Below are 23,274 nucleotides of genomic sequence, written 5' to 3' on the forward strand. Positions count from 1 at the left end.
TAATGGTGCATAGGGTGCAATGGTCAGCGCGTTTGCCTATCAAGCTAGAGGTCTCGGGTTTAATTCCCGACATGGTTAATATTAAATATTTACTTTAAATAGTGTGTTTACACTTAAATAGTTCATAGTCCCTGGACTGGTATCTGAAGCGTAAGACTGATCATCTTACATTCATGTAACAAAAATGATCAAGATACGCTGCGATTGGTCTACCAATGCAGTGCCCTATGCACCATTCAGGGTGGAAAGGGAATAATGATGATGATTATCATTGCTTTGATTTTTTAAAGTTTCGTAATTTTGAAATTACTCCGTTCGTGACGTCCGAGTTGTTGTAGGTGAGTAATGCTGTCATTTTAAATAAGAACCCCGTAGCTGTCAAAATACACTAAACGTTGAAAAAAATGGCTTCCCGGAAACCGGAAATTTAAAATATCAAAACACTTAACAACGTTATACTTGATTGGTTGATTCACAAGAACCTGTGACGTATTTTAAAGTACTTAATTTTTTTTTTGTCATTCATTTTCGAGATACATCGCCGTACAATTAAATGCTCTAATTTTATCGCGTATAGCAAAATATATTTTCCCAAAGTTCAATAATTCCCGTAGCACTAAACTTCCGCATTCAGTCAATTCAGATTTCAACTGAAATCTCACTTTTTTCGTTTTACGAAGGGTACAAACCCTCAATTTTAAATCAGAAAATGCGATACGTAAATTCAGCTTAGTTAAAATGTAAGTTTACGAATTAAATTGAAAAGCGCCCTTTGAGTGAGTTTTCGCAAAAATGGCGCTTTATAAATCAGCTAAAGATTATAATTATTATTGTTCCATATGTTCATTTTAGGATCCAACAAATTATAAATATCATGAGGTAGGTAGGTACTTCATCGCAAATGTTAAAACAATAAATAAATCACCGGTATTTTCATGCTTAATCTTTTCTACCTGTTCACCCATTCTTCTCTTGAAAATGGAATAAAACAAAAGCAACCCTAAAAGCGTACGGCGTCTCGCTCTTTTGACAGGTCGAGCTTCCCGCGTGAGTCCTCTGCCTCGCTCTGTCAGTCCAGACCGGCTTGTCGCGAGCGGCGCATGCGTGCCACTACCCAGTGCCAGACCCACGTGCTTCCGAATCCGAAAACCGTATTTTTAATTAATTTATTACAGTCGATTATGCAAAAACGATAACCTGACAGCATAAAAAACGAACGTATTCAATGTTTATTGAATAAAACAATTACTTGCATACCGAAATAACATTAAAAACGCGAGTTTTTACGAAACGAATACGATTTTTCCCGCGCGAATTATTCCAATTTTCAAATGCACGAACGTACAACTTGATACAATTTACCCCGCATTCAAAATTGAAAAAATACATTGAATTAGTTTATATTTATTAACTGTGTGATTGATGTAATGTTTTTTTTATTGCAATTGTGTTAAAATATGTTTTTATTTAAATCACGAAATTATTCGTGTTAATAAAATGTTAACCTAGGTGTTAAGTGTTGGATTAACATATTATTGATAATTTATATGTTTATGACTTGCGAAATAAAGTTATGTAGTGTTTGAGTCTAGTTGAGATGTAATTACGAATTTCTCGTGAGGTGATTTTATAGACAGATTTACAAAATGTCTAAGTTTTGTTGCGTTTTTGTGTTGGTGGTGACATTTTGTTTGTTATTGTTTACGTCTGAAACGTGGGCTGGAAATAAACACAAAATTAGTAAAACAGGTAAGCTTTTTAAAAAATATTTTTTACATATCTAATATGCCAAGTTTGAAATGAATTCGCTTTTAATAGTTTTATGTGAATATTTTTTTATTGAATATATAAAAATACACGACAGCATAAAGTTTTTACAAATTAAAATGCTGGGCAAATGGAAGGTATACTTTTTTTTTTGTTTATCGTTGTATTTTTTTGTTAAATTCATGCAATTAGTCTGTAGATTCCTGTTTTTTTTTTTGCTAATAATAATTCTGCATTCAGAATTTTCGTAAATTATGCCATATTTTATTCAAACAATTACACTCCATTAGCCACTATTTAAGCAAACGTCATACTCTTGAACCTATATTTAACAGACAATGTTTAATATTGATTGTCATGTAACAATAATGGCCTTTTGAACAGGTTATATTGTAAAATTAAATAAATAAAATTAGAAAACACGTAACTTTATGTTACGTGTTTTCGGTATTTACTTTTATTTGGTCTAATTTTATTTATTTCATTTTACAACATAACCTGTTCAAAAGGCCATTATTGTTACACGATTCAATGTTAAAATATGACAAAAAAATATTTGTATATTATAAATTAATAAAACGAATTATTTAAATTTTTTATTCTTTCTCTTGTTATGGTTGCATTTATGAGCACCTACTACTTTTACTTTAAAAGTTTTAAATATATTCTAGTATACGAGTTTGTTTATTCTTTAGTTTAATTGTTTTTTTTCTGTATTTTTCTTTTTTTTTCTGTTTTGTTGATATGTTATCTTTTTTTCTTCCTTTTTTTAATTTTTCGAAATCACCAAAAACAAAAACATATATTTTCTTATTATTATTATGTTTGCAATCTTCTATTTGAATCTTTATAAAAACTAATGTCTGAGCACCCGATGACAAACCATTTATGTGTTTATTCTTATAATGTGTTATTTTTTTATTATTTTTTTTAAATTTTTTTTTTAACTTATTTATTTTTCCATACACATATTATTTACAAAGAAATATAATTACAAAAATACACTTTGAAAAAATACATATTGTAATAACATGTTGAAAAATACATACTGTAATAACAATTGAATTAAGTGAACTGAAACTCTATTTTATTATGATATTATATTTTTAAATAACAATTGTTACCATAAAGCATTGCCCTTGATTTTTGAAATAAACTTTATTTTTTACTTATTTATAAATTCATTGCATATACACATATTATTGTTCACATATGGAGTGTATTCTGGTTAGATGAGTTTAATAGCCATTTAATATGGCTCATCTCGTTCTAAGATGGAGATTTTTTATGATTGATTTATATAGATACTGAAAGACAGTTATCAAGAAAGCAAACATTATTTTATTACTAATGTACCAAGGCGGAACAAAAAGGCCCGATCCTGATAATTAATTACCGTTTAGAATACTTGGGCTGGAACAAATCACGTTTAAATATTATGATCTTACAAGGAATCTAACACAAATCCTCCATACGTGAGGCAAACATCTAAGTCACAACTTCACGGATGGTGGGGGGGAGTGAGTATTTTTCTATTCAAACGAATGGTAATATAGGACGAAGATAATTAAGAAAGACGCATGATCAGTGATCACGCTACTCGCCAGATATTGGATGCACGCTCGAATATTGCATTTTGCTGGTTCGCAGGATTTGGCGTTGCTATGCGTTATCTTTATTTACTTTACCACCGAATTCCAATACAAATTAATGCAATTACCTACCTTGTACTGGGCTTCTTTCAACCTTAATGTTCGAACTTCTCTCACGACAAGCTATATCAGATCCTGTAGTTAGATTGGCACTTGTTCTTGATTATTATTTCATGCAATAACACGACACAGTGGGTGGGAATTACTTATTGATAGCTAAAATAACGATCGCGCCATAAATATTAAAATTACGTGTACATTCGTTGACAGTTCAGTTCTTATTGGGCCGGAGAGAAAAGTATTGTACCCACAGTAGAATAATTACAATATTTCCACTAGGGCTCAGTAGGTAGCATTGAATTTAACACAGCAACCTAGTACTATAAAGAAAGTATATGTCACGTAACTAATCAGATAAACCAAAATCTCAAGTTTCGTCATGTCAGAAGATACAACCAAAGGGCTTTATGAAAAGGCATTTGAGTGTGATAAAAGCTAGGAATGTGTTTAAATTTATTTCAACAGAGAGGGAAAAAGTTTTCGAGAAGGGAATATGGAAGTCAAGGCATTTACAGGGCTTATGACCTGTCATTGGCTGGTTTGAGTGGCCACTTTACACACTGGAATGTGTGCCAGAATATACGTGTGTGGCGGTATATTCTCTTTCCCTACCGCTACAGGAAAATGGCGTAATGGTAAAAGAAGTTCGATTTAATGGTGCTTAAAGCGCTGATTGAAACGGTTAGCATTCAATAAAAATAGGGTATTGTCACCATAATGTAGGGTATCTATCTTAGAGTATAAACGTCTATATTACCATGGCCGTATCAGCCTAATTTGGTGCCTTGTGCGAAGGTTGTAAATTGTAAATGGCGCCCTTTTTCATCCCCTCATCTAATTTAGAATTCGAACTTTATTCTTTTGAGTTCGGTACTGCTTATTACAGGGACTGAACAAGGATATTAAAATGCGGCCAGAAATCGTATATTTTAAAAATTTATGAGAATAAAATTATTGAAAAGGTACTCGTATAAAATAGAAGATTGGCAGACCGATATCTCAACAAAGACGAATTTATTCTAATTTTGATTTGATTGCAATCCTGTGGTAGTGTCTCTAATCAGATGTCCAAAGTTTGAATCCTGTTAACAACTAGATTTCCTTCTTGGGAGATAATTAGGAATTGGTATCTTTATATCGTCCTTTCCCTGACAATACCGAGTAAGTAATTTTTGCTCCTTTTTCATTACGACGAAAAAACTGCCTATTACTAAAAGTAGGATTACATTGTCGAGGCGGTTCGACACAACACACGAGAACAACGTAATCCTGCCTTTAGTATGCGCTTAGTTTGTGTTACTGCTTAACACTTACTTAGTATGAAAAGACATAGTTTAAATAACTCCTCGTTAGCCCTGTAAATGCCTAGACTTATATGCCCTTTTCAAAAGGGTATATATTTAAAGGTTGTATTTGTTGTTTTTTTTATTTTGTTGAAGGAAAGTCAAGAAAGCCTCCTTTTAAACGGGAAGCGTAAAACTTTCCTTTGTTTACAGGCTAGTTCACCCACTCAACAAAACTTTGAACCAGTTTATTGCAAATAAACAAAACTTCTATCAATCAATATTAAAGATTATACAACAACCGGTTCAATGATTTGTCATAATAACATAAATCGTATTCATAGAGAAATATCGCTGAAAGATGTTTTTTTTTGTTGCTGAAAAGCAGTTGTATCAAAATTGACTTGCCATTGAGTGATGTGGTCACTGATCACATTATATTTTTGTACATAATTGGAGGAGTTTACTGAATTAATAAAATTTAATACTCCCCTATATTCGTGAGTAAAATTGTAGTAACCTTTATACTTGTAATAATTGAGACAGGTTGTGGTCCTTTGGGCAGTGTAGCAGACTCAGGAGAAAAACGTCGAAGGTTTGAATCCCGCCCTACCTTAACTTGTTTCTCATCTTCTAATAAGGTTATCTACGACTAAATAAAATATCCCTAAACTTAAAACATGTAGGTCAATCATAAGGACGCATATTTTTCTTTTTAACCCGCCCGTTTGTGTGATATAACCGGCGTTGCTATTGCACTTAATTTATTAACATCTCATCAACGACTATAAATCTTAATATATAAGCAACATAATATATCATGTATTTAGAGAACATTAGATAATTTTTAATCAAATGTTTTCATAATTTTTAATCAATGTCCATCATAATCTCTAAAAATGACAAAATATAGATTAGGCTCAGTGAAATATAAAAAAAAAAAATTCGTGCAATGACGTAATCAAATTAGATCACTAAGCGAGACACACATATAACTTTAATTAGATGAAAAGTGACAGTGATTATCAGGCGATCATTTCCTCACCTCAGGCTATCTAAGGTTAGCCTAATGTAACCTCAGGTTACTACACAGTGATTCGAGTAAGTTTTTTCAAAGAGGTTAAAATATATGAAAAAAATAAAAACATGGTATAAAAATGTAAAATATTATCTAGTTGAATAATTTAGTCGTTGCTTAGTATGTAGGTGAAAAATGCATCTCACCACAACAATAAAGGTTTCAGCTTCAGGTTTCAGCAGTAAACGATAAGTCTAGAGAACTTGACTCAAGTGTAGTGAAGGGGCAAGTTACTCCTAAAAATGTTATGTAATTTTTTTTTAGTTAAATTCAATAATTTATAAATAAGGTCATGTAGTTTTATTCACTTTGCTAAGATAAGCCTGGAAGTAAATAGTAATTAAGAGTTGGCCTATGGATAGACTGCATTTTATTATTTTATCATTTTTTAATTAATTATATAGCACCCTTGAAGTGATCACTCAAGACACCGGCACTATAGAAATTGTCAAAATTTATTATTATTAATACCCACCATATTTCCTATAATTCTGGTTATAATATTTCCATACTGAAAATTCGTAAAGCGACTTCACTAAACTACCCCATATGATAATATTTTGATATTGGGGTGTCATCAAAACGGAAATGAAACCATTTTCATCCATATATATAGAAAACTAGCTGAGAAGCAAGTTAAATGTAAATATAGTCAATGATTTGTATCAAACCGATTTTCATAAAACGTATAAATTTATTTATGTTTCCGCATTTTTCATTTTGCGTATTTAAAAAAAAATATCTATCTCATTAATTTTTTTAAAAACTCAAATACCATTACCACGAGGCTGACATTTTGGCTTTTTTGCTTCCCATACAAAAGGTTTTGGGTTCGATTCCCGACATGGTTGATATGAAATATTACTTAAAAGGGTTTTTTACACTAGAATATTTCATAGTCCCTGGACTGGTACCTGAAGCGTAAAACTGATCATCTTACCTTAATCTTACAAAAATAATCAAGATACGCTGCATTTGGTGTACCTATGCACCATTAGGTGCGGAAAGGGAATGATGATGATGATGAATAAAAAAACAGCAAAAGAGTAAAAAAGTTTAAAAATAATACGTAATCATTCATTTTATCCGCATGCGCACTTTAAATATGCGCATTTAAATAATGCATTTGTCACGAGATTTATCATGATTCCCTTTCCGCACAGGGCACTGCATTGGTCCACCAATCGCAGCGTATCTTGATCATTTTTGTTACGTAAAGGTAAGATGATCAGTCTTGCGCTAAGGTACCAGTCCAGGAACTATGAAAAATTTAATGTAATAACACCCTTTTAAATAAATGTTTCATATCAACCATGTCGGGAATCGAACCCGAGACCTCTTGCATGGCTGGCTTACGTGCTGACCATGACACTATGAGGCCGAATTATGAACATCAAAAAGTATTATTTACAACTTTGTAAAAAAAAAAAACAGATAAGAAATCATACTTGTATCGCTACGTTTAAATAAATTCAATGTTTACTCAAATAGTTAAATCAGCCACACAACAAAGCGACTTGACTGTTCATTGAATTCTCGCATTCAACTGAATGGCTAGACCGTTCGTTAAATAAATTAAGATAACTCGTCATCCACGAGGCCTACGTCACAAAATTTATAATAATTTATTAACTTATAAATTAAATGTATATGCATTGTTATGTTCATTGTCACGTTCTTCTTCCTTTCCGAAGCGGGATCTGGAGCGTGCGGCCGCGGTCTCAATTCAGAACTAACACTTTATTCCTTCACTGTCATAGTGGGAAATTAGAAAAAGGTGATTGTGCTGACCACGTGTATTTGATTGATCACAAATTGACAATACTGCAGTGAGGGGTACAATGAAAGCTTTTAAAGTTTCTTTGTTTTGTTATTTCCGCGGTTTGATTGTACAGGAATATTAGTTTTTCGCTTAAATTAGTTTAAAAAAAAATTGATATTGATATGAGAAACTGAAAAAAGACTCGAGTCTTTTTAAACAGTTTCGGGAAAGGGGTGGATGCTATTATTGTACTGTTATTATTAGAGCACGCATTAGAATATGTTTATGATTATTAAATATACTTCAAGATTCGAATTTAAATGGTTCGGTTTTAACCCCTACCTAGTGTCGCAAACTTCCAGATCAGAGGTTCGAAGTTCGAACCTCGCTTGACCATAACAGTTATTTAGAATAATTAAATGTAACAGTTATTACTTGATTCTAATTTAAGTATAGTAAGTTACTCACAACTTATTAAAAATGTCCCGTTAAATTAAACATGTTTAACTGCCTATATAATAATGTATAAAGCCTGTTGATGAACCAAGTAAACATACAAATTTCGTGTGTGTTAGTAAGCACACCGCAATATTTTATTTGAAAAGTTTTTATCACGCACAGTGTTTGTTTAATGGCTATTATAGATTTAAACGTAATCTGAAGTGATTCAAGTAGGTATGTTTTATATTATTTATATCTGTCGGCCTCGTGGTTTAATGGTTAGCGCGTTTACCTACCATGCAAGAAGTCTCGGGTTCGATTCCCGACATGGTTGATATAAAATATTTATTTAAAAGGGCGTTTTTACACTAGAATATTTTATAGTTCCTGGACTGGTACCTGCAGTGTAAGACTGATCACCTTACCTTCATGTAACATGTAAGATATGCTGCGATTGATGTACCAATCCAGTGCCCTATGCACTATATGGTGCGGAAAGGAAAGGAAATGATGATGATAGTGATGTTTTATATTTTTGTTAAAATTCTCTCTTTTTTCTTTTCCCACGATTTGTTTTTTACTACCTTTCTCATTTTGCTCTTATTTTGTTTATTCAATTAAATTAAATTATTTTCTTTTATTTATTTATTTATTTATTTATTTATTTATTCACACTCTTTATCAAAATACAATTCCATGTTCACTTTGCCCAGCTAACAAGGGTACATACCCCGTTCCAAGCTAGGCAATTACATTGTAATATATATTATAATTGTTAACAAATTAATATAGAGCACAGACAAACAAAATATAAACTTATTCGGATACACATTTTGATTCATATACATACAGACATACACATATATACACATGTACATACACACACACGTACATACACCCATGCGCATACACATACATACATTCATAAAAACATAGACAATTTATTTATGCGAAACTTCATGGTTGTCATCTATAAATATATATTTTTTTAAATTATTCCTTATTTTTTATATTTTATTTTTGACATCCAGTAAGGTTCTCCAATCCGTGGCATGCATCAACTTTTCTGACTCCCTACGACCAATGTCATGAAAGAGCGAGTTTATTAGTTGTTTATATCAAAGTATTAAATTATTACTGGTTTTTCTTTGATTATTTGTGTCGTTTCAATTTCATTTTATTCAAGTAAAATCCCACCAAACCACTTTTTGATGGCCTAAATAAAAAAACAACGAATTCACAAATATATATAGCTGGAAAGACCAGTAGATAGTAAATAGATAAGTATACAAAAAAAATATACCCAAATAAACGAGTTTAATAACTCCCATAAAAACTTTGGATCGAGTAACAACTCTCTTATTTGCCCTTGTTACACGAAATGTTTAATATAATTTCTTCCGGAAATAAATTTAAAATACTCAAAATTATAGTTAAATCGGCTCTGCACCATTCAAACATTTTACTGAAATAATACATTATACACGATTCATTCGCCGGATTGCTAGACAAAACCATCGGACAAAACGAATCAAATGTGAAATGCAATCTCAAAATTCTATCACCGGAGGAAGGTCATGAGACCTAAATAAATCATTTTGTTTTCCTTACAAAAATAATCCATAGATCTGGCATCCTGTTGCAAGTGTTGATGACGTGTTAAAAATAGGCCGAGCGGGCGGCAACACTTTGCGGTCTTACTTTCTTTCATTGTTGCGAACATTCACAAGGTAGGGAATCTAGGAATTTGGGTAGATTCCAAGTTCCGAGTACCGGCTGGTGTCTGGTCAAGTGGTTTTACGGCTGCACCGGCAGAAACTCTCGTAAAATATATCATTAGTATGCTAGAAATCGACGGTTTCGCACCTTTTCTATTCAATTATATTATCGAGGGGCAAAAACCCAGGGTAGGTAGGCAAATATATTTTTTTAAAATAAGTATCTCGCCGTGTGTGTTCTTGTTTAAAAAAGTTAACTATTTCAGACCTGAATTATTTTCTGTGGATATCAAAGATTGTATTAAATTATTTAAAAAAATACTTTAGAAATTATTTAACGTTCATATTTAATAATAATTTAGTTATAAATAAATAAAGTTCATGAAACTTGCAAAATATTTTATTGTTAAGTATCTTTTTTTTTTAAATAATTTTAGAAACTAACACAGTCATATTTATATAAACAATACACACAGAATAACAAAAAAATACAATACCAATTTCGAGTTTCAAATAGAAACGAAAATAAATAAAACACAAGGTACAGCTCGCTAGGGGTGATAGGAAGTAGGATGGGTAAATAGGAAAGTAAGAAAAGAAGGAAGAATAAATAGTAAGTAAATATAAGCGATGAAAACAGATTTTTTTTTATACAAATGTACACATACAATATACATACATATACTAACACACATGCACATTCATATATATATTATATTAAATTATTATTATGTATGTATTATAAATATACATATATATATCTATACATACATATAGACATCGCATCGATTATAATAAAAAAAAATTGAATGAATAAATAAAATTAGTTAATTTTAGTGAAAAAAATGTAAAGTTTGGCTTACATATACGTAACTTATAAGGACGAGCCAAAAGCCAGCTGTCGAAATAAGAAACGAACATTTTATTGGTATGCCGACTACTTGCATAAGCAGAAAAAAATAGAGAAGCATTTTTTTGTATTTTGTAAACCACGACAGGCCATGAGGTCTAATGACAGTGGTAAATTTCAGCACAGGACACCCAGGCCTGAGAAAAGTCACTTTTAATTTTTGTGTTCTCACCGGGAATCAAACCGGAAATTTCCATGCGTATGTCATGTGTCGCAACCATTACATCACGATGGCCGTCGTAGTTAGAGATACCAGTTATTAAAAAACAAACTCGCCGTTTTTTCATTTCCGTGGGTATGGGAGTAAATAAATCTTAACTCTACGTATTTGAATTAACACCCAGGTGAAAGGGTTATCTGCCTTTTTATGTAGGTACCTAAATACTTTTGCCAATATAAAAATTGTTTTTTTAATGATGCATTTTTATTCAATTTTAATGTTCAACCAAATGGTGGATTGGGCACTAAATCTAAACATCAATTATTGTTCTTACACGAATGCATGACAATCAGTTTTAAGGTTTGGATACCTTGAAAATTGATCGTCACGATACGAGTAAGGCCTATTTTACTTGTATCGTATAAATCTACTCGGCACGATAAAATTAGTGTGAATTGACATTAGTTTTATTATTTTGGATTTATAAAAAATGTATTCAGCAACTACTCTCACGTTGAAATTCCACAAAAAGAAATCCAGCAAAGATTAGTCGACTTTATGGTATACTGGGCATTGCATTTGCCTGGTGTTAAATAAATACAAAAATTATTATTGTACAACAAAATAAAATTCACAGCGCTGCGCGCCGTGTGAATTTTTACTTTGGTGTGTGAAATGGGCCTATAAATTTGTTTCTCTAGATGGAAAAATAAATCGAACCCGAGACCTCAAGCATGGTAGCTGAACACGCTAATCACCGCAACGGGAATCAGAAAGCACCAAATTATAACTACATACTACATTGTTAAAAAAAGTGAAACTTTTAAAAAAGTCATAACAAGTTGAAAGGGATAATGTTACTTATTATATACTAGATTGTTCATTGGTCTACCAAATATTCTTTACTTATTTAACTTTGTGTTTATTTTTTGCAAACTTAATTTTACATTTGCATATACAATTTGCATACAATTGTACTGCATATAAAACAGTACCTGTATACAAGCAACAACAATGGTGGATTTAGCGTTCCGATCTGGTTCCAATGAGCGGGCTGTCATTTCACATATTATCGCTCGTATACAACACTATGTTAGACTAATTATATTAATAAACTTAATGCTTGTTGTACAAGTTTATAAAAAGTAAAGAAACATAATGCTCGTGTTTTTAGTCCGGAGCCGCCTGTAATAATATCAATATTAAACTACTCGAGTAATCTTAGATATTAGAAACGAAACAAGTTCGAAAAACATATTGAAATAAATACGGTAAGCCCAGATTACAAAGTTTTAATACTCAGTATTTGTGTTGCCGGCGATCCAGTAAGACAAAAATAACCTCCATTGATTCCCGATCTTGAGTGGCGTGACGAAAATAATCCTCTGTAAGGATCTTTTAAAGAAGTCCTGTTCAAATACCAGAGTCTTTAGCCTCTCAGTAACCGAAACCCACGCACTTCATTCAATTCAGTGACTTGAAAAATGACAACAGAATTCGAAGCATATAATATTGTCTTTCAAATAACCTTTACCTTTTGTATAAAGACATTGACATAATAAATTGTGTCACTATCAAAGACTGAATCATATTGTATTTTTTGAACATTCGGTATTACGTTTATCTAAATCCTTTGGTAATAATCAGAAAAACCTACAAAGATCACCCGAGGGGTACTGCTAGAGCACAATTTAAACAAACTAAAGTGTTGGCCGTCGCATCGTTATGTTTTGATTTAATTTATTTTGTAATTGTTCTTCTTTCTTTAATTATTTACTGATAATTGATTACTCTTTGTTTACATCACGCAAATTTTCTGACAACAAATTAAATTTTACTATTGTTGGTGGGAAAACGAATTTCCACGCGGATGCGGGGTGAGAAATAGCGGGGGGCGAAGCCCTAGGGCTTTCACGATATTATTCAGTGGAGTGGACTGTATTTAATAAAATAACTAAGTTTCTTCGATATGCGGTATGCAGTGTCAATCGGTCACAACCCCAACAACTGAGATCGATCAGGAATACAGGCCACTAACCTTATCTTTGTTCTTGATGAACTTGCTGTGGTCCGACTGGTCACTTGCGAGCGGCATGAACACGAGGAAAGACACCAATCTGTAGCTCAACATTGGTGGTTGGTGGAAACAAAGTTTATGATGCAGCACACGTTCAACAAAACAAACGCGCGATGTACGACACGAGGTCTTAATGTAGCGGATGATCAAAAGATACTGAGGTTGGGAGTGAACAGTAGTTGTGGGTTCAAAGAATAAAGATGTTGTGACAATACTTGAACAATGCATAACCATATAATTTGCAACCAATTGTATTCAAATTCATTATTAGTTGTCATATTATTTTTAATTAAGACATTTTTCAAATTTTATCATTGCTAATTTTACTTTATCGCTGGGTTTAAATATTTTAATTTATTTCCAATTTTATTATTCAGCGCCAAAAAAAAATGTATTTACTTATTTTACAACTTATATCACAATTATTTTCATATTTTGTATGATTTCATGATAAATCTGTTATTATTTTTCTAAAATTGTAAAATTGTAAAATTGTCTAAAATCGTAAAGACGGTTTGCCATATTACAGTAAACATTTCATAATTTTATCGTCGTTTAAAATTTACACAATTTTAGAGGAATTTTTAGAACTTTCAAATGCATAATCTTAAACTAAAAAAAAAACTATTTTAATTTTAATTTAGGGAGATTGCATGTGTTTAAAAGCAATGCAATAATTTTTATCATAGTTGGTAAAAATTTGGCAAAAAATTTAAAATGTTGGATTTTTTTTCACCATAGCGGCGCGGTGATGACCCAAACATTTTCAAAAAGCTGTTAAGAGAACCAACCTGAACAATATTTAAAAAGAACCGTTATTAATGAATTTATTTTTTAATATCTGATTAACATTATCATTATAAACATAACATAAAAAATAATTGGCCGGGATATCACGCCGTATTTATTGTAATTGTCATTTCAATATTTTGCCTTAGAGTACCATTTAAATCCTATGTACAGTATTTTGTCTATATTTTTAAGCTAGAAAAACTCCTATTTAAACCTGCCAGACAAATAATTAGTTTTTTTTCGAAACTGACAATACTATATCGTACGAGTTGTGGTAGAAAGTTTGGTTTTGTATGAGAACAGTTCGGCAATTCTGTAATAACTGCAGTCTTTTGGAATGCCGATGGTCCATCCATAATGACTAAAAATATTTTTATTGTAAAAATAAAAATACGTAAATAGTTTTATTCGACTTTTATTAATATTTTTTCCAGCGACCGGGTTTCGTCGTAACCGAAATCGTCGTACTGGTGGGAGACTTAACGAATGTCCATGTTATATACCAGTGCAAGCAGGGGTTGCGAATAATAATTTTATGTGATAAATAAACGAGTTTAAATTAACTACAAGTACAAGTAATGATTTTTTTACGAATTGTATTGTTTATTACATGAAAGTATTTTTTGAAAGTTTAAAAAAAAACTGATGCAAAATATATAATTTTATGAAAGTCTATAAAAAAAATGTATGTGATTTATTTATATTCGAATTTTACGACAACTATAACAGGATGCTTCATGCAGTCGCCTAGGCGGGGGTTAATTCAGTGATTCTCTGAAAGCTAAATTCCCTGCAGTTAATTCTTATCGAATAGTATCATTGTTTGTATTTTAATAGGATCAATGCATTTTGATGAATTAATTATTAAATTTTATTTGCCGACGTATGCAAGTTCATGATTTTCTGTTGCTAAACAGAGATATAAAATAATAACGTGTCTTCAATTTAGATATGAAATTGTAATTATTATTTCTAGGTCATTTTTTTAATCTATGCGATGATTCTTTGTAAAAAAAATATTATAAAAATATTTTGACGTCAGAAAGATTACTTTGTAGATAGATTTCGGGTAGCTAGTGCGAAACTATGATATATTTTACTGTAAAATCACATTTTCAAATAAATAATTTTTGTCAATCTGAATCGAACCAGAGACTTCTTGTGTGATAGGCAAACGCGCTAAGAAGGCTCACAGTGTTAGTTCGTATGTAGCGAAAAAAGAGCAAAAAAGGATTCCATTTATGTAAGAGAATATATGGAATTTAAAAGAACTTGCACACAGGTTTAGAGGTGAGATAATGAATTTGGTTAAGGAAATTATAATTAATTTGATAATAATTACACTTAACAATCAAATTTTACATTTTTCCGTGACATGTTCTGCTTAGTATCTTCATTTACATAGTTATGATGAGATTCTAGTATGTAAAATGCGGAAACATGTTTTTTTCTAAATATCTTCCCAATTAACATTGACATCCTGACCTTTGCGGCAGACTAGTAAAATATGGAAATATAACCCAGTTGTAGGCAGTGCACGGGGCTTTCTAATCTCATAATCAGTTATCTCGTATTTAGTTACCGTCTAATTAGTAATAACCTCAAATAATAAATTACTATTTTATAATAAACCAACGCTTAGTATGTCAACTGACCGTAGCTGCCCAGATCTTTAATGTTTTTACAAGTATTCATTTATTTTTTGTCGATGATTAGCGCTCATTCAAATCTCTTCAGCCGAGCGATTTGTCAAACAGTATGCAAACCATTAGCATCTTTGTCCTTCCGATTACTTGCTTAGTACGTTACGTGATAAATATTATTGAAACTAAATTCACAAAAAGAATGTAATAAGAAAGGCGATAGTATTTTTACACATAAAATGATGAATTGTTGTGAAGACGCATTCTTCGTGTGTAAATTTTATTTAATATTTTGAATCTTGAAATATGGCACACATAAACATATTCTTATGTGTGCTCAAATAATAACAATGTACATATATTCCATTTATAAGTTGTTTAACAAATGTTTTTTATCCTTACGTTTGAAATTGGTTTCTTTTTTCTTCATAAATGTGTTTTCTCCTGTCATAATATTTTTTTACTGCCTTATATAAAGTTGAATATAGTGACTTCACCTTTTTTTTCTAAATGGGAGTATTTTGAGCATGTTTTATTAGCTTTGATATTTTTTTTTCCAAAGTTCTGTATCTTTTTGAAATTAGTAATACTACTTTTAAAAAAAGTTGTTGTTGTTAGTAACCTTAATTATTGTATTTTACTTGAGGTTTAAATAAAAATTATAGGCATTTAATTTGATGTTCATAATAATGTATGTTATTATTTAAACTTTTCATGTATTCCGAAACTAACGTATAGTTCACTTTTGAGAAGGGAGTATGAAAATCTAGGCATTTACACGACTTATGATCGTCAATGGATAGTTTATTTATATTATATTTATGTATATTTCTTCAATTGCATTCGCACCCGATTCAACACCAACTCCGATGATGGACGCTGTAATGCAATCTTAAACGTCGGAATAAAATACAAACGGCACATGGCATAATAACACAGAAAGACTTGTGTATCTGAACGGCTGTAAAAAATCTAAGAAATTTTAGTAAACCGGTATATTTATGTCCAATTGAACGAAGTTATGAAGCCAGTCCACAATTTAAAAAAAAGAAGAGATATTTATGTTATCGGGTGCAGTAAGGTCAATTCTATGTTTTGCTGAAAACAGCCAGACCGCTGTCAAACAAAAAACTGTATTATCACCTTCTGAAAATGGTGTCGATCACAAAAACGGCATTTCTCAATTTCCAAAAAACACCCACAGCACTGGGAAAATCTTACTGTACTTTAAAAATCATTAAAACTGGTCAAATACGTAATTTAATTCTTATTTGTAATGTAAAACCAAATAGCGTATTCATTATTTATCATTTGTTATTGTCAAAAACATTCCAACTGTTGTGTAGATTCGATTATTCTCTCTTTTCACAAAAGTGCTATTATCTCAGTTTCTTTTCTATGGCTGGCTGCTTTCTGCATAATTACGTTCAATTGACGCACGCCTCGCTGTGACAAATCTACTAGTGTAGCCTTCGGAAGCTGTAGATAAACTAATACGCACATTTTTGTATGTCTGTTCGCCTCAACTTATGTTGCGTTAGCTTTACTCGTATCATTGCAGATCTGAATCTCCCGTCATATGATATTATACATAGCAGCGATGCTGCAGCGACGTGCGCCGCGCCGGTACGATGCTCTCTGCCCGCCGTACCAGAGAAGCGCTAAATCTCACATGTAACTTATTTATAAACTTTAGGATGTCCGCTGTCGCGTACTTTTTGCCTTGTTATTTATGCCCGACTTGACAATATTCCACTTGCCCGAGCGCGCGCCACAAATTTACCTTTTTACTGGTATTTAAAAACAACATCGTATTTCTAAAATGTCTTAATTAATTGGGCTTAAAAATCTATTTGCAGTTTTGAGTTATTCGAGTTATCAAAAAAAATAATAATTAGACTGATTTAGCGAAACATATCGTCATCGTCCTGCTCAAAAGCATGATTGATGTATATATATATTTTTTTTATCCTTTTACTTATTTTTCCGTTAAGATTCTTTATATTGGCGGCCTCCGTGGTGCAGTGGTCTAGACGCTTGACTCACAGATGGAAGGTTCCGGGTTCGATTCCCGGTGAAAACACAAAAATTAAATGTGATTTTTCTCAAACCTGGGTGTTCTGCGATGTATTTCACCACTGTAATTGGGCCTCCTGGCCTGTTGTGGTGCAAAAAAAAATATATATACATATATATATATGAAACGTGGGCAGGAAATTATATATGTATGCGAGAGGTAAACTACGATACTAGTACCAAATATGATTAAATTAAGTTATTATTATGTCGAAAAAAATAAATTAATCCTCTGTAAAGAGCATTAAATCCTTATTGATTTATTTTATAGAAACATTGGTCAATAATGAGTAAATTACATAATAAAGATAATGCTAATAAGGCTTCTTTAATAACAAAGATAATATATATTTATGTATGAGATTGCTTCGGGAATAAATATATAACATCGCTGCTGTCTTCATTATTATCCATAAACGTATATGTATATATCATCACTGTCATACGTATTATTATATAACTCTTTTGCATTGCATTTTTCGACGTGTATAAACTTTTATGATTTATATTTTTCTATTACAATTTTTATTATTTATATTGTTTTGATTATTTTGAATATTGTTTTGATTATTTTGTATATTGTTTTAATATGTTAATAAATATTTTTGATTTATATATCGAAGAGTCCCGACTTAAAACGCAATTTTCTAACAAGTTGGGACATAAAAAAAACATATAATTGTGTCTATGATAAAATTGTGTATTTTAATAATTTTAATGAATAAAAATAAAATACAAAATTAAATGTAACCACACCAAATTATAGATTAAAGCCATTAAAAAAAACATTAGGCATTACTTCTAAACCTTATTTAAAGTTACGTTTAGGCATAGCTGCAGGATAAGGATGGGAATACTTTCCTTATTGTAGAGATATAATAAGGAGGGTATTTCTATCCATATTCTAACAATATGCCCAGGCGTAACTTTATACCAGGTTTATAAGTAAGACCCACACAGATTTCTCAAAGATAAAAAAAATATTTTTACAATGTGAATCAATATTTTTGAGAAAACAAATTTAATTTAAAAATGTTTTTACTATAAAAAATCACTCATTTGTCTCTCCCGAAAAGATACGTTTTTGGAGATTACTGTTATTTAATTCTAGCAAATACATACACTATTTCTTCCTTTTACACATTCGCCCCTACGCAAAGCATGTGCACATCACCAGACGCCACCAGAGCACTCCGGCTCCTTCCGTCTGTCCCGCGTTCCTTAGTTCCGCCCAATAAACGGTCTGCCAAAGTGACGGGAGCTAGCTGGTGAGATGAAGAGGCAACTTGGATTACATTTGTTCAAAGGTGCAAGGAAAAAAAGTTTAATATGGCTTCCAGAAGAAATGAGTTGATGTGATAAAATCTATTAAAGTGGTTTACAAAAAAAAGGATAATTTGACTGAAGCATAACAAGTATGGAAACAAAGTTACAATATATCTGAGAAACATGTGAATAAATATAAAAATTAAATACTCCTCGATTGTACATGCCCAATCCTACAAAGGACGGGTCATCTTTCGTTGTTAATAACAAAAGTTCCGAAACAAATTCAGCAGACGAGAAAAATAACAATTATCACAAGAATTTTTTTGTGGCTTAGACGTTAAAAAAACTAAATAAAAAGAGTATGAGTAGAATGATCGGGTTGTGGTCCTGTGGCTAGTGTCTCGGACTCACGGACCAAAATTCCGTGGTTCGAATCCCACTTTACCCCAACTTGTTTCCATTTGCTAATAATAGTGAGTTATTTACAACGCGTTGAAAATGGCCCTCAAACATGTAATATTTAGGTAAATCATAAGAATGCAAATTTTTCTTTTTTTATAAAAAAAACCAATTGCAAGCTTACATTTTTTATCATATCATCAAGAGGCTGTTTCACCTGTGGTCTGATGTATTTACCTTTTTATTGCACTTGCTAATTTTCGGAGCATAAAACGCCTTATTCAGTTTAATGGAAGCACCTTCATTACATTATAAAAACGTTTAAAAAAGCGAGAGTTGAAAATATCCATCCCGTGAGTAATTTGGCTGGCTTTAGGCTTTTTATAACACCTTCTTCGTTTTATTGGATTTTTTGTCTGAGGTTGCCAAAAGCGAATTTTCAAAGGTAGGTACTGTCAGATAATAAATTAAATTTTAATTTAATGTGCGTTAGATTTCTTCACTTCAGTTATATTTAATCAAAAGGATTGTATATCCCTATACACTGGTTCATTTTTATTAATATACACTACATAATTAGGTATATGAATATCGACTTGCATTTTACCTTTCTCAACGAAATTTTCTATCCGGGAGAACGAAACAGCTTTATTTTTTGTCTTAGTTGTGGCAATTCATTTATTTATTTATTTACATACATTAGTTTATTGCACGTTATTTGAGACATAAGTCCCAACTCCATGGGACTAAAAGTCTTGTGTTGAGATTGGACGAGCAATTAGTTGACAAAGACACATGAGTATATCACCTCAAATATTGGATAAGAAACACAACAAATAATTTTAAAAAAAATTTATATGGCACATCAATATGGTAGACAGTAAACAAAAACATTCGGAAAATCATCAAGGAGTTTCCCACTCAAATCTCTTTATAAAATGTAAAAAATATTATGCGTGCGATTAAATTAGTTTACTGTTTGCCACTTGTCCAGCATCGATTTGGGTCGACACAGTAATGTATACAAAATAAAAATAAATGTAAAATATGTATTTGTTACAAATGGCACTACAGCGTCGCTGCACTTCAGCGGTTTACAAATTTTGTACGGTGTCCGCGCAGTCTAGTGTAGTGCTGTGTTTAATACAAAATAGTGAAAATATTTTTTCGTGTTTCTGCGACGCGCCATGCAGTGCCGCGCAGAAGTGCTCTCGTGCTGTTTGACCTTAAGTCGACCACCAAAATAAATAGACGGCTATAAACATTCGCGCATAGCCACGTGGTAAAAATAAAGTTTAGAGTAATGTAGAAACATAATATCGGGGTAGTTACGAATGGAAATCTTACTGCAGGAAACGGAAAAGATCATGCGAATGCGGAGCACGTTCGAAATAACTAAATTAGTTCAAGCAAAGTTTAAACTAAAACACGAATATGTTTAAAGTCGAGCTTGTAATTAAATTAAATAAAGCAGTGGTCTCCTATTCTTAAACGTATTTATTTACCAACGCCCAAGGGGCTTCCGCACATACAGAGGTTTCAATGTAAAATAAAAAAATATTTTTAAGAATAATTGGTTCTTAAAATTTGCTAAAGTAAAAACAAATATGTATTTTTTTGTCTTCTGTGTTTATTCCAGAGAGAATGAATTTTCGAAAACAGAGAATTGTCTAGCGATTTTGACTTATCAATGTATCAAAAATAAATATGATGCCTCATTGACTTATTAGGCACATTGAAATACATACATTTGACCGAATTCTTTATCATTCCCTTTCCGCACCCAATAGTGCATAGGGCACTGTATTGGTGCACAAATCGCAGCATATCTCGATCAATTTTGTTATATGAAGGTAAGGTGATTAGTTATATGCTTCAGATACCAGTCCAGGGACTGTGAAATATTCTAGTGTGAAAACACCCTTTTAAAAAAATATTTCATATCAACCATGTCGAAAATTGAACCCGAGACCTTTTGCAAAGTAAGCAACAGAGGCCGAATTAGGAACATCAAAAAATAATCTTTACAACTTTGTAAAAAAAAAACAATTAAAAAAATTATACTTCTATCGCTAGGTTTAAATAAATTCAATGTATACTCAAATAGTTCAATCAGCCACACAACAGAACAGCTTGGCTGTTCATTAAATTCCTGCATTCAACTGAATGGCTAGACCGTTCATAAAATGAATTAAGATAACTCGTCATCCAACTTGTTGGCTGGTTGAAAGCTAGTCTTTTGGAAATAGCTGAACCAAAAGCCATCGAGTTAGGTTAGGATGAGTTAAGTTAAGTTTCATAATACAAAATAAGGCTTTTTACCATATTAAAAGGTAAAGTTGAGGATTGCTTACAACTACCACTACTACCATCACCCCATTTACCCACAGGCGTAGGCAGAGAGAATGGACCGCCACACACGTCTATCCTGGCATACATTTCTATCTTCTTCCCCATTCATACATCTTGTCATTCATGCCCTTCGGTTCTGCCTACTTTCGACATGACCAGGCTTAAGATTTTGGTTTATCTAATCGTGCCACGTCTTCATTACCGTTAATTCTAGCCATATATACCTGTTTTACCGTTCTTTCATCTTTAATTCGTTCTACATGACCGTACCATCTCAGAGACCCTTTCTCAATCTTATAAATTATACCTCAGTCATATTAACACGCTATCCTGATTTCATCATTCGTAACCCTGTCATACATTGATTTCCAACACATTCGTCTAAGAAATCACATTTCGACTGCGTTCACTCGGCTTTCATCCTTCCTCTGCCAGTTCCATGTTTCATTTCCATACATAAGTGTTGGGACTGAAACTTCTTTGTGCTTTGCCAGCTTAGCTTCGATTGACCTATTTTTATTAGCAATTACTGTGCTTAATTTTTAATTCAGCGTCTTTAATTTTTTATTTAAATTAAGAATTAAGTCGAATAAAAATAGTTTTTTTTTTCTTATTAAACTTAACCCAACTTTTTCTAACCTAACCTAACTTCACATATAAAAAAAAATATATTCGTTTAAAAATTAAAGAGGCTTATCGACGTTCAACCCTTTTGTTTAACGGTCATTAAACGAACAGCCTAGCCATTCAGTTGAATGCTAGCATTTACTAAACGGCGTAGACTTGGTGGAGGGGCTGATTTAACTATTTGGCGGCGACATACATAAGAGAAGATTATGGTTTATCACGGTAAATACAGTTTAAAATTTATGAACCGGAGAAATTTATATTGGATTTTAAAAAAATTGATTTTGTTTTGTATTAACCCTTTCAGTACCAAAGTAAAAAATTTTTTTTTGTTGTATTTGTAAATTCTATTTTTCTTCCAAATAATTGTAATTTGTTTTTAAGCTTGCATAATTAACAAAGGGGTGGGAAATAAAAGCATAGGTTACAAAAGGCATATTTATTTATTTATTGTGGATAACTTATATAGCGCCATTTTCGTAATAAAATACCTCAAGGGCGCTTTACATGGTGATTCTACTGTTAAGTTAATTTAATTGAAGCTTTAAATTTGTAATTTGATTAAAATAATTTATTTTGTTGTCACGTGCTATATATATTACTGTTTTATATTTTTTATATAAAAAAATTGTAAAAAAAATATAAAATAAATTAAAATATAAAATATTTTTAATTACCATATATATTTACAAATATAAATATATTTAATTATTAAGAAGTTTTTTTTTTTTTTTTTTAATTTTAAAAAAACATTCGTTTGAAAACACAAACATCGTAACATAAAAATTATATTGTTTTGTGAAGAATAAATTTTTGGCTAGATGCATGCAAAAAATAGGTCAGATTGGTTGAGAAAATAACGAGATTAAATTAGTTTGAACATAAAACAAACCATTTCGCCGTTTCTACGTTAAAATAGGCTGAGTGGATAGATAGCACGCTAGACTACTCTATCCAACTGTTCACACACGCAAGCTGATTATTTTAACTTTTGATGTGTCCATCTTTGTATTTGTTCATGACACGTCTTCTCCGTTTTATGCATCCATCAACATTGCATACACCTTTTAAGTCATTATTTCCATGTCCATACTCTCTACACGCCTAAACCATTACAGCATCCTTTTCTTTTTTGTTCATGGTAATTTATTCTACTACAAATCCAGGATGTATGAACATTGAAAAAGCTAAGGATAAACTATTATGGA

At 31.6% G+C, this 23,274-nt stretch overlaps 1 protein-coding gene across 1 annotated transcript in view; it reads left to right on the forward strand.

The window, feature by feature from the left end:
- Positions 1–1,070: 1,070 nt before the first annotated feature.
- The window catches only part of wb (wing blister), a 484,046-nt gene continuing 461,842 nt past the window's right edge, over positions 1,071–23,274 (forward strand). Inside the window, exon 1 of the mRNA XM_088242593.1 lies at positions 1,071–1,749. Within this exon, the coding sequence (XP_088098719.1) occupies positions 1,647–1,749 (103 nt within the window). The 5' untranslated portion in view covers positions 1,071–1,646. The remainder of the gene's footprint in view (positions 1,750–23,274) is intronic.

The sequence above is a fragment of the Micrasema longulum genome, unplaced genomic scaffold (genome assembly GCF_059751315.1).
Source record: "Micrasema longulum isolate JH-2025_06_02 unplaced genomic scaffold, ASM5975131v1 h1tg000147l, whole genome shotgun sequence".
NCBI lineage: Eukaryota > Metazoa > Arthropoda > Insecta > Trichoptera > Brachycentridae > Micrasema > Micrasema longulum.